Source organism: Bison bison, unplaced genomic scaffold (assembly GCF_000754665.1).
Source record: "Bison bison bison isolate TAMUID 2011002044 unplaced genomic scaffold, Bison_UMD1.0 scf7180017864330, whole genome shotgun sequence".
Taxonomy (NCBI): Eukaryota; Metazoa; Chordata; class Mammalia; order Artiodactyla; family Bovidae; genus Bison; species Bison bison.
Window position 1 is genome coordinate 4247782 of NW_011494902.1, and position 13007 is coordinate 4260788.

General features: G+C 35.7%; 1 protein-coding gene across 10 annotated transcripts in view; it reads left to right on the forward strand.

Annotated features, from left to right (window-relative positions):
• Positions 1-13007, forward strand: part of R3HDM1 (R3H domain containing 1) — a 161903-nt gene that overhangs the window by 112857 nt on the left and 36039 nt on the right. For 8 of the 10 annotated variants that reach the window (XM_010853657.1, XM_010853658.1, XM_010853664.1 and 5 more), the window contains 2 exons: positions 2024-2314; positions 6740-6863. In XM_010853657.1, the coding sequence (XP_010851959.1) occupies positions 2024-2314; positions 6740-6863 (415 nt within the window). The remainder of the gene's footprint in view (positions 1-2023; positions 2315-6739; positions 6864-13007) is intronic. The other 2 variants (XM_010853663.1, XM_010853661.1) reach the window with 1 other exon arrangement.

Here is a 13007-nt window from a genome sequence, read left to right on the forward strand (position 1 = left end):
TTTTTTTAAGCTGTATTAGAAATAATTTATTCTGTTCCATAAAATATTTGTTATATTGGCTTATTTTGGCAATTATGTAAAGCCTAACATTTTCCTTGTTTTTCATACTGAAATAATCTTCAGGTCCTAAGATGTTTTAACTACTCTTCTTATTGAGGCTGGTGTAGATCTGTGTAGTCCTGGGGTGGCAGCTTTCATCTGGGTTTAGACTTTCTTTCCCCACCAGGTCCGAAAAAACTTAGTCATTGGGGTGAATTGGAGCTTCCAGTTTCATAAGACATCAAAATCTCTAGATATTTAATCTATGACTATAAAGTAGTGGTACTTCCTTTAATCCAAAGCATGCCCCAAGTTATACCTTTCAGTAAGAGCTCAGTAATGACCATCTCTAGTTAGTGAACATATGGGACCACAATATAAAGTACCTCCTGCATAGTGCCTAAAATGAAATAGATATTCAGTAAATGTTAATTTCCTTCCATTAAGTTGAATCTACCTAATCACCTGTACTTTTTCCCAGTGATGCTGTTACTTTTCAGACTGTACGGTCATCACATTTTGAAATTGCATCCAAGTTAAATTATAAGACGTCTCTTAAAATCACTCAACACTTTTTTTAAATGTTTTGTTTTGTTGAGGGTGTTTTTGTTTTGAGCTGCAGGGCAACCTTATTTACCAGCCTTGGCTCTGAATGATTTTCAAAGATCACTTTCAGTCTGAGAAAATGAAATTGCCAGCATTGAGAAGGTTGAGAACATTTTAAAAAATAACATAAAAGCCTCAAAAATGTTTTGAAAAATGGCAGATGGTTGGAGTAAGAAAACGACTTTTTCACCAAGATGACTGTAATGATGGGATATATCAATCATTATGGTATTTCTTTTTAAAATATTTGGACATACATTTTCATTACAGCTGGTAAGCATTTTTAGGTATATTTTCCTCTTCTGAAGTTATTCATTGAATTAGGTGAGTAGTGCTGGACTAAATCAGAACAACCATTTGAGAAGGGTTTTCAGTCACTAAGTCAGGTTTCCTTTTTCCCAATCCTTTATCATCTCCATAGCCTTAATTTACTTTGCAAAAACAAGCAGATTATAGAAATTGTAGACATGTCAACTTTGACAACTCAGTTGCCACAATTTTTTAAATAATTTTCCTTTTTTCAGATTTTTCCTCTCAGCAAAATGTGATGCACGTTATTGCCAATCTGGCTCCTTGACAATAAGGGAATGCTATTTTAACCCCCTTGTAGTCATTTCAGTTGATACTATGTAGACAAGTCAGAATTGGTCCTTACTTTGTTGAGTCAGATAATATAAATTGTAGCCTTTTCTTGACACCACTGCCTGTTCTCCAAGTAGCAAAAGCAATAGGAAACTGTCACCTGGTTTACCTTTGCCTAGCATCTGATTTAAGGAGTAGACCAAAAAACACCAAGGAAAAATAGAATTGATAACCAAATTATTTTTGAGATTAGAGAGAAGATCAGAGAGGGTAGATTTTATATATTTCATTTCTGCTACTGTATTTGATCGATAGGTATGGGAGGAACTACAGAAATGCATAGAACCTGACTCTTCTTACCTTCTGGGAAGAAGGGTATTAAAGAGTAATTAGTACCATGCCTGGCTAGACTCCTGGTCTTTGAAGTCTTTTCAGAAAATGTTAGTTGCCTAATATAAAAGTGTGCCTTTAATCTTCATTTTAAATAAGTGTCTTCATTTTTTTATTGTGAAATGTTGTTATACCCTACTCTTTTCTGCATGCTATACATTTCCATGAGATATATTTTATAAGTAATTTGAGTTGACAGCATTGTAATATTGCTACCTTCCTGCCTCAGAATTACAGTTTTCTTGAAGCTGTTCTTCTATTAAATCATGCTTGTTATAGATATAGAATTTCCATGATATTAATATATACTACTGCAACTCTTCTTAAAATACATGAAGTATTTTTCTTTGATAAGATCGGTCTGTGTATGGAAAGCTTACTGATTTCTGGTCTCTCCCTTTTTTAGCAGGACAACCTTGGGTCTCAGTTTAGCCACATGAGTCTTGCCCGCCAACCATCAGCAGATGGTTCTGACCCTCATGCCACCATGTTCCAGTCCACTGTTGTTCTTCAGTCCCCACAGCAGTCTGGTTATATCATGACAGCAGCCCCTCCACCACCGCCACCGCCACCGCCGCCACCTCCTCCCCTACCGCCTGGGCAGCCAGTCCCTGCTCCGGGCTATTCTGCCTCTGGTCATCCTGTCAGCCAGCCAGTGCTCCAGCAGCAGGGGTATATTCAGCAGCCCTCTCCACAGGTACATTGCTTTTTCATCTTCTGACTTTAGAGAACTTAATTTTGCATGGAGAAACCTTGTGAGAACGTGTGACCAAAACTTGTCAGCCATCTTCCCTTTTGGAGACTCTAGAATGCATTCTAGACAACCACATGACTGATAGATACTTCAGTTGGAGGGTTAAACTATGTAATCTTTGAGTTCCCTTCTGACTCTTAGAGGTTTGTTTTGTTTTAACTAGCTTAAGAGAAACACAGTAAAGTAAATGCACTATGAAAATAAAACGGTACATTTTAAGAAGAAACAGATCAGTTTGGGGAGAACTAGCGTCTTAACACTGTTGAATGGCCTATGCAAAAATATGTTACCTCTCTCCATTTATTTAGATCTTCGGTAATTTTTTTGTCAATCGTATTTTGTGGTTTTCATTACACAAGTATTACATATAGTTTTTAAAATATATCCTAAATATTGAATGTTTAAAGTGATAATTCTAAAGGATATTATTTTAAAATTTTATTTTTTATTTTTATTATTTATTTTTGTTAACTGCTAATATGTAGAAATAAAATTGTCTTTTGTATATTGATCTTTTTATCCTGTGGACTTTCTAAATTTGATTGTTCTACATACATTATTCTTTCCAATCTCTTTGCCTTTTGTTTCTCTTTTGCGTTATTGCATTAGCTAAGTGCGCCACTGTTGAATATACTCACAGGAGAGGGAAGTAAAATCTCTAGAATCCATGTATTAACTTAAATATGTTTTGAAGTACCTATGCTTACATTGTTCCCAGTGTTAGGGGTAAGCTTTCAGTCTTCCAACGTTAACTGTGAAATTATCTGTGGATTTTTTTTGTACATTTCTCTTATATTCCTAGTTTGTTGAGAGTCTTTACCATGAATGGATATTAACTTATAAAAAAAAATTTTTTTTCTGCCTCTATTGAGGTGATCGATCATGTGGGGTTTTATTCCCCTTTATTAATACAGTGAATTACTCTGACTTTTGAATGTTAAACTACCTTTCATTTCTGGAACATACCTTATGATATATATGTATCATGATATAGTTATCTTTTTTGTATATCACTGGGTTTGATTTGTCAGTATTCTCTTACAGAGTTTTGCATGTATTTTCATGAAGGATACTGACCTGTAGTTACCTTATAAGCCCTTTTTCAGGTTGTAGTGCCCAGGGTGGTACTGATTTCAAAATGAGTTGGATAGAATTCCCTCCTTTATTTCCTAAAGGAGTTTATGGGTTTAGCTCCTATATATAGGTCATTTATTTTGAGTTCGATTTTGTATATGGTATGAGATAAGGTTCTAGCTTCATTCTTTTGCATGTGTATATCTCTTTATTCCAGCATTACTTGTTGAAGATACTATTCTTATTTTTTTTTGCACTGGGTCTTTGTTGCTGCGTGCAGGCTTTCTCTAGTTGCAGCGAGTGGAGGGTCCCTCTCTAGTTGCAGTGCACGGGCTTCTCATTGCAGTGGCCTCTCCCGGTGTGGAGCACATGCTGTACGCGCACAGCCTTCAGTAGCTGTGTCACACAGGCTCAGTAGTTGTGGCGCACGCAGTTAGTTGCTCTGGTACGTATGGCATCTTCCCAAACCTGGGATCAAATCTATGTCCCCTGCATTGGCAGGGGGACTCTTACCCACTGTATCTCCAGGGAAGTCCAAAGATATTATTCTTTGCCCACTAAATAATCTTGGTACCCTTGTTGAATATCAGTTGGATCATAAATGTAACAGTTTATTTCTGATCTCTCACTTTTACAGTCTTATTCTGTATCTTTATGTCAGTACTACACTGTTTTTGTTACTGTACCTTTCTAGCAAGTTTTTTTTTTTTTTTCTAGTAAGTTTTAAAATCAGGAAGTGTGAGTCCTCCAAGTTTGTTCTTCTTTTTCAAGATTGTTTTGGCTATTGAGCTTACTTGCGGTTCTACATGAACTTGAGGATGGCTTCTCCATTTCTGAAAAAGAGGCCTTGGAATTTTGATAGGGATTGCATTGAATCTGTAAATGGTTCTGTGTTGTATTGTCATTTTAACTGTTACATGTTCCGGTCTTAACGAGCATAAGATATCTTTCCATGTCCTTAGGTCATCTTTAATTTCTCTCATATTGTTTTTGCATTTAGTATACGCTCAGTGAAGGCAATGGCAACCCACTCCAGTACTCTTGGCTGGAAAATCCCGTGGACAGAGGAGCCTGGTAGGCTGCAGTCCATGGGGTCGCTAAGAGTTAGGCACGACTGAGCGACTTCACTTTCACTTTTCACTTTCCTGCATTGGAGAAGGAAATGGCAACCCACTCCAGTATTCTTGCCTGGAGAATCCCAGGGGCAGAGGAGCCTAGTGGGCTGCTGTCTATGGGGTTGCACAGAGTCAGACATAACTGAAGTGAGTTAGCAGCAGCAGTATCAACTGAGTATATGTGTTTGATACTTTTGGATCTTCTACATCCTTATTTAATTTTTGTCTAATTCTATCAATAGATGATAGTGGTTTTGTCTGTTTCTAAATTCTATCATATTGTATTATAGTATTTGAATGTATAATCTTCCCAATGTATTGACTCATACTATTATGAAATGTTTTTCTCTGTCTGTAGTACTGTTGCTTGTCTTGAAACATACTGTAATGTGACTTTAATATGGTGAATTAAGCATCCTTTTTAAAAATAAAAACAAAAAACTTTTATATTGGAGTATAGCTGATTAACAGTGGTGTGATAGTTTCAGGTAGAGAGCAAAGGGACTCAGCCATACATATGCATGTATCCATTCTCCCCCAAACTCCCCTCCCATCCGGGCTGCCACATAACACTGAGCAGAATCCTCTGTGCTATAAGGTAGGACCTTGTTGGTTATCCATTTTAAGTATAGCAGTCAATACCAAATTTGATTGTAAAAGTGTTAGTGCATTCTTTTGATTAGCACTTAGATAATAGGTCTTATTCCATTCTCCTATATGCACCATTTATACTTAAAGTGTGTCATTCAAATTCAGTATATAATTGATATTTGCTGATTTATTCAGTCTGATTGGAGTGTTTAGTCCTCTTATCTTTAAATATCAATTGACATTGTTAGATGCAGATATATCTGTTACTTCCTGATACCTCCAGGAAAAATTAAGGAATCACATGTGTATTATGTCTATAATGTTTCAAAAACAAATATTACAGAAAATTTAGAAGATTCTTGGCTTATAACTGATTCAGGAATTCTGTGCTTGTCTGGTTTCCAGACAAAATGGGCTCTCTGTAAGATCGCCACAGAGCTCTGTTCTTTTAGAAGTAGCCCAATCAGAAGAGCAGAACTTGAGAGCCTATGAACCTAATGAAGTTAACTCTCCACATACTTCCATATCAGTAGATTAATTGTTTATTCTTCACCCCAAACCAGATCAGATTACGTTTAGAGAAATTCACAACTGATACAAATAGCTTTGGGTGGAAAACTAAATCAGGCTAGTCTTATTGGCATTTTTTCCAGCTTTATTAAAGTATAATTGACAAATAAAATGTGTATTGACATTTTAATTTGCATTAGAAATATGAGAAAAATTAAAGAATGAAATCAGTGCTAATGTGAATGTGTAGGAAAGGATAAACTGACTTACATATGTGGTGATAGCAGCTCAGCAGGTAAATTTGAATGAGCTCCCGATACATGATTTAACCAAAATGAGTCTCAAAAATAATGTTAATTGCAAAATAAGCTGAATGAAGTTATATGAATGAGTGCATGAAAGTTGCTCAGTCATGTCCGACTCTTTGCAACCCCATAGACTATACAGTTTGTGGAATTCTCCAGGCCAGAATACTGCAGTGGATAGCTTTTCCCTTCTCCAGGGAATCTTCCCAACCCAGGGATCTAACCTAGGTGCAGATTCACCAGCTGAGCCACCAGGAAAGCCCATGAAGTTTATGTAGAATAACCATAAATGTGCATTTTAAAAATTCTCAACAAGTCTATAGTAGATTACATAGATGATTGATAATATGTTACACACACACAGACTCTAGAAGTTTAAAAACATTTATGGGAATGATATACACCATCTATAAGATAATGATGCTTTTTCTATGGCATGTAGAGCAAAGGAATGTTGGAAGTGAGCCTTTAAGTATTTCAGTAGTATTTGGTTTTGTAACAGAGAGAAAAATCTGAAACAAATGTGACCAAAAAAGTTAAATCTACTAAATCTAATTTAGTGGGGAAATTGGTATATATCTTTTGTTATGTATACTACATGTTTGAAATTTTTAAATTTTTTTTCAGGTAAACTTAAAGCAAAGGAAAATCAGTTTTCAGATGATTAGTGATGGGGAGAATTATTACTCATTATACTCTGATATTTCTGACAGGGAAATAAAGATTTCTACTCCAAATAAAAATAATTATTTTTCCCTCAATCCTTATTCTAGATGCCAGCCTGTTACTGTGCTCCAGGCCACTACCACTCTAATCAGCCTCAGTATCGCCCAGTCCCTTCGGTCCATTACAATTCACATCTAAACCAACCACTGCCACAGCCTGCACAGCAGACAGGTGAGTAGAATTCATGAGGTTAGGAATTCTTAGCTTTGAGTATTGATGATTTTTTCATCCTGGTTTATTTCCATCTTACTATTAAGGTACTGCCAAGGTACTACTACACTCAGTCAGTCAGGGATTTCAAATAGGTGAATACAGGTGAATATGCAAACCAGTGAGAGGAAAAGAGTAGGCAGATCTTAGATGAAAAGAGCAGGCACCGTCCAGAGAATACCACACTGTCAGGTTTCCATGCTAAAGACTTGGGAGCCATAATGAGAAGACTGTACCAGGTGAGCAGCTTCGCAGTGCTGACTGCCCCTGTAGCTGCAGCCTTCACTGCATCAAGACCTACAGACAAGGCGAGTTAAGATGTCTGCTGAACAGGTAACCCAAAACAAGGCCCAAAATGATCTAACTTGGGTTGAGAGCTCTAGCCTAGTGAAGCTATTTTGGTGTCTTTGTCTCTGTAGGAATGCCTTGAAAGGAATGATGTCCTTACACATTTTTTTGTGTTTTGTTTTTCAGTTTTCTGGTTGTGTAGTGAAAGGTATATTTAAACTGAATGCAGTCTAATCCTAAACATATCAAATGTATTAAAACTGAAGATTGTTTTTCTTTTGCCCCTTTCAAATTTTCTCTAAGCCTTCCATGAAAACAACTATGATCTCAGTGTAAAAGCTATCTCACTAATTTTGCTGACTTCATTTCTCTCTGTGCTTCCCACCTAGATGTGTACTTCTGCCCCAGATGTTTAATAAGGTATTCTTTTCAGCCTTTTATATAACTCTAGGTATTGAAAGAGAATTTTTATTGGTTTCTTTGAAGCCTTTTTAGCTGCTTGTCACCATTTGAAGGTGCTCAGACTATGTCAGCATGATTGCTGAGGCCACATAACCCTGCATCTGTAGTGGACAGTTTCTTGCTCTTGATAATGTTTGTAGCCTTTGATGGGTTCCACAATTTCAGGAAAAAGACATCTGCCCTGCGTGGTCTGATGAGAGGAGTGTTCTTGCCTCTCCTCACTTGTGCAGTCCTCACTCATCATCAGCTTTACCAGATAAGACTCTTACTTATCACCTCAGCAGGGAAACTTCCAGGGCCTCAATCTGTTGCTCTCAGGAGCTGTCTTGTACTTAATGTGTAGGTTTTTCCCATTTTTGTGTTGCTGGCCTTGTATTGTATGTGTGACAAACGTTCTTCCAAAGGATGTTGAGTACATACAGTAGTCATTTTGGCCAACTTAGAATTTGTCCTCTGTCTCAAAATTGACTCCCTTTAATTTCAGGGTTTCCTGAGGTTTAGTAATACATTCCACTTCAGCTGGTATATGCTCTAATTTTGAAAGGCATCAGAAGCTCTCCCTTACACCTGGAGACATTGGTCATGACACTGCTCACTAACTAAATACATTGTTGTTTTATTCTAATAGAAATTGTTTCCTAAGTTTCCTGGACCTCCTTGACTGACTTTTCATATCATAATTATAATAGTTTTTTTTATTTTTTTATATCCATAATTATAGTCTTAAAAAACATTATATTTATAATTTTTATTATTGTTTTTATATTTATTATTTATAATACAGATTATTTTATTTTTTTAAACATTTATAATTTTTATTGTTTAACTTATTACATTTTAATGTTTAATCATTTTATAAAACAAATTATAATACATATTACAGCTAATGTTATGATACTAAAAAAAGAAATTGGCCTTTTCTTTCCCCATTCAAATACCTTGCATGTGACTAATTAACTTATTAGTTCATTAGTATACCCAGTTAATGAAGCAAGCAAAGAAACTTTGTTTTGTATTTGTGTGAGCTTCCAGTTGTGTTCTTCTTCATGGCTAAATTTTATTCCTCTCCATTGTCAAAGTGCCTGCAAAATTAAAACTTTCAATCACAGTTTGGACCAATGTGTTCATGCAAATGCTTCTCTACCAAAACTATTCCCACTTACTGGAAAACAACTATAAATGCCACACCTCCCAATTCAGGGCCAGAATATCTACATAACAGATGACATGTGTTCATTATCAGTGATATTTTAATTGTTGGATTTTTCTTAATGCTGGTGGTTGTGGTGAAAAGGAAAGAAACAATAAGTCAGGTTGCATCTGGACAGTGCAGGCACAGAAAAGTGTATGTGTCTGAATGACTCTGCCATTGTGTTTGACTCTTAAAAGAGTCAGTTATAATATTAATATAACACTTTATAACTAGAGTTGGTTCCTCCAGTTACTTTATGTAATAATATCTTCTCAACTCAAACTTAAGGTTCATGTCATTCAGTTTGAAGAATAGAAGAGAAATAAATCCTCAAAGCACCCTTATCTGAAAGGGAAAAAAATATTGTTATGCTAATAGGTAGGAAAGAAACTTTCCCTTTAAAGGAAATTTCAGTCATGCCAGTCCCACTTACTTTGTTGGTCATTATATTGAACCTTTGTATGGAATTTGTAGGAGTTGGATGATTAATATGTATAATCTAAAGACTTTTGTGATTAGCCAGTGATTATTTTTTATGTCTAAGCTTACAGAAAAAAATGTGCATTTGGGACTTCCCTGGTGGTCCAGTGGTTAAGAATCCGCCTTGCAGTGCATGGAACATGGGTTCAAATCCTTGTCGGGAAGCTAAGATCCCATATGCTGCAGAGCAGCTAAGCCCAAGCACTGCAACTAGAGTCTGTGCACCACAACCAAGAGCCCATGCGCCGCAGCTAAGCCCCAATGTATTCGAATAAACACATTTAAAAAACAAAAAAATGTGCATTTATGTTTGTATGTCTCCTGACAGAAAAGCAAAATCCACTGGGAAATGGACACAGTAGCTTTTTGGTTCTGATTTTCTTTTTACAGATTTAAAGCAATTTATTTCTCAGTAATTTCCATTTTTGTATGTAAACATTATACTTTCTGGTTTTCTTTTTTTTTTTCCCTTATATTTTTCTATATTCCACCATCCCCATCTGATTAAAATTAGAAATAATTTGTTATATCCCTTAGATAGACTTGGAACAATTTATTTCCACTGAGGCACAAATAAATAATTTTTAAATGTTTGTAAATGAATCTGAAGAAAATTTTGCTCTAAATTAACAAACCCAGTTGAATCAGATATTCTCAGATCAGTAGGGTATGAGCAATATAAACAGGATATTCTATTATTTTCCCTTTTAAGTGCAGGAAGGAAGTTGGGGAAATATCTCAAGGATTGATCTTCCATCCACATGCCAGAGGACTGCTATAGTTATTGATCTCCTAAACCCATCTATTATGGGAACTGAATTGAAATCAGTACTAACATAACTGCTGGGGAATGAACGTACCAATCTTCCGTTACGAATGTGAAACTACTATCGTCATTAAAACAAGGTTGAAAGGTTGAGTCAACCCCTGTCAACAGAAACAGAAGAAATTCTGTCTACATAAGGCCTTTTGGACAATGTATTGTATAACATAAAAGAAAACAAAATAGGAGTCAAATCCTAACAGCCCTTACTTGTATTTAACTGGTATTAGGTATATTATTTAAAGCCTCTAGGTTTCAGTTTACTCACTTGCAAAGTAAGGGAGTTTTGCTAATATGTCTGTTGAAGCCTCTGTGTACCCTACAATTCCATGATTCTGTGTGTCTGTCTTAGATAAGTCATTTCTAGTTTAGAAGGGCAGAATATTGGAAGATTGGTTTGCAATAGCTTAGTGCCTGCTGCCATAACAGGAGCCATACAAGCAAAGATTTTAAAAGATCTGGTTACTTGCCAGCTGCAGTAGTAAGAATTTGTTATCTTAACCCTTTACCATAAAATGTACAGCTTGAATACTATGAAGTATATGATAAAGAAACTTCCTGCAGGTAGTAATTACAGCAAAGATTTTAGGTTTATGAGGCCTGGCTGTTCTTTGTTTAGCTGCTTTCATTCTTAGGACTCTTTTGAAAAGTTCGCAGCTTCACCATATATGTTTAATATTTTGCAATAATTGGCCTTATTCCTGAGCTGTTGGATTCGGGGCCGTAGCACTGTCTGAGAGGTTTACATTTCTCACAGTGAACCGGTCTCTTTTTCAGCTGCTTCCTGGCTTCTTTTTACTCAGGTTTCCACTGCTTTCTTTTCTTTTTTCCCTTCTTTCTTTTAATGCTATATTAAAATGTTAACATTTGCTTATATTTTCCATTAATTGTAATGCCTTTTAATCATGCTTCATACTCAGAAATAGGGATTTGAATTTAAATGACAACCTTGGCTTAATATAATTTACCTTTTAAAAATTCATGAAAGCTGTTGCTTTAATTTATTTTCCAAGGAAGAATTGAATGGCAGATTGCTTTTGATTGGAGCTTTTCTTAAAAGTTTAATGTCCTAAGCATGCCAGATTCATTAATGAAAGTCAAATACATCTTTTCCCCTATTACTAAATAGCTTTTTAGTAGGAATATTATTATGCATGCCATTAAATGGACTTAAGACACATAAAAGCATTTGAAGGTATTTGAAGGGATATAATTTAATTTTTTTTCCAAACTGTGATATTGTATGCATGTGGGAAGCAAAAATGACTCCATAAAGCTAAATATCATTTTAGTTTTGCAACCTCTGGTAAATTCAAAGATTATCAATGCATTATACCTGTAATCTTAGCTTTCCAATCAGCAGACTACAGTAGGGTCCTATTGACCACAACCACAGGAGAAACATTTTGGGTTAAACAAGCTGTAAGATGCCCAAGAATAATGGCAGCTTTGCAGGGCACAAATTTAAAAGTAACCAGGATATGAAAGACAGGCAAGGAAGAAAGGATCCTATTGGATAAGCAGAGGAGGGGTGATACTTACAACAGATAAGTTATGTCAAATAGGGACTCTAGCTACAAAGTCATTTACTGACAACTATTGACTTGAGTTATAGGAATTTTGTATTTATATTACTAGGTGGTAGTCCTGGCTACCCTTGTTTTATCATTGATTCCGTAAGCATTTCTTAGTATTGCGTGACCAGCACAGACTCAAACATTGTATATTACCTACAAATCCACGTATTTCCCTTTTCCCTTCTTCATTAACCTGCCGCCACTGGAGCCAAACGTATCTGGTAAGTACCCATAGATTTCCTTGAGTTGTATACCCTCTTCCATAGGACGGTCATTTAAATAGCTTTGACCTATAACCTGTATGAACCTGTTTTTATTAGATTAATATTTTATGTTTGTAATTTTGTTAATTTAAGGCACAGGAGTAGGAGAGCAGAGGGTGATAGAAGATAAAGAACAGCGACCGTGTACTGGTGTTAGGTGGATGTGTATTCCACATTCACCTAACAGACTTATCCTTAGTTGAATTTTGCCTGCTCACTAAAATAATGCTACAGACATAATACAGATTAGATTACAAACTTGAGATTTTGATGATTTGGAAATGGTTTTCATAAATTATCTTGTAGATACCCGGTTACAGTTAAATTTAGAGTTGGCAAAACGGCTCACCCAAGAAAGAAAAAAATCTACCCTGACAGCAGTGCTTCTGCTGTGCAAATTCAGCCTTGAAAAAATATAATAATACCGTTAAATGAAATAACCTTACATTTATGACTATTCTGACTAAGCACTTCTTCAGTTTCTTTTCTTATCTTTCTGATTATGTCTAATCCGTATTATTAAGATTGCTTTCCTTTAGCACAAATGATAGTTCAGGTCACCTATATAAAATAAAACTAGCCTGTTAAAGCCTGTGCAATACTTTTCTGCTGAGCACTGTGTTTCCTTCTTGCTCTTTTCCCTGCTGAAGTGAAAGAGAGTTAAAAATAGAATATTCTTTGGAGCCCTCCGGGGAAGAGCCTGAGCCATCAGTTTGTATTGTCCTAGTTCTCTCAGCTTGCAGAATTAATTGTGGTTTCCTCTGAAAGTGCTGAAAGAAATGGGATAATATTGCACAACTGCAATCTTTTAACAAAGGAGAATGTCAGTGTTAAATAACACTTACACTGAAATCTGGGTGTTTATTCTGTTGTTTGATATCACATATAGTGGCATTGCTTGCTTTACAAAATAGATGCTTTCCTACAATATTCAGAAATTTCTACAAGAGATAGTCTATTTTCCTCATATACCCAGTTTAAATCCAGATTTGTCACAGGAAGGATTTTTTTAAATTAGAT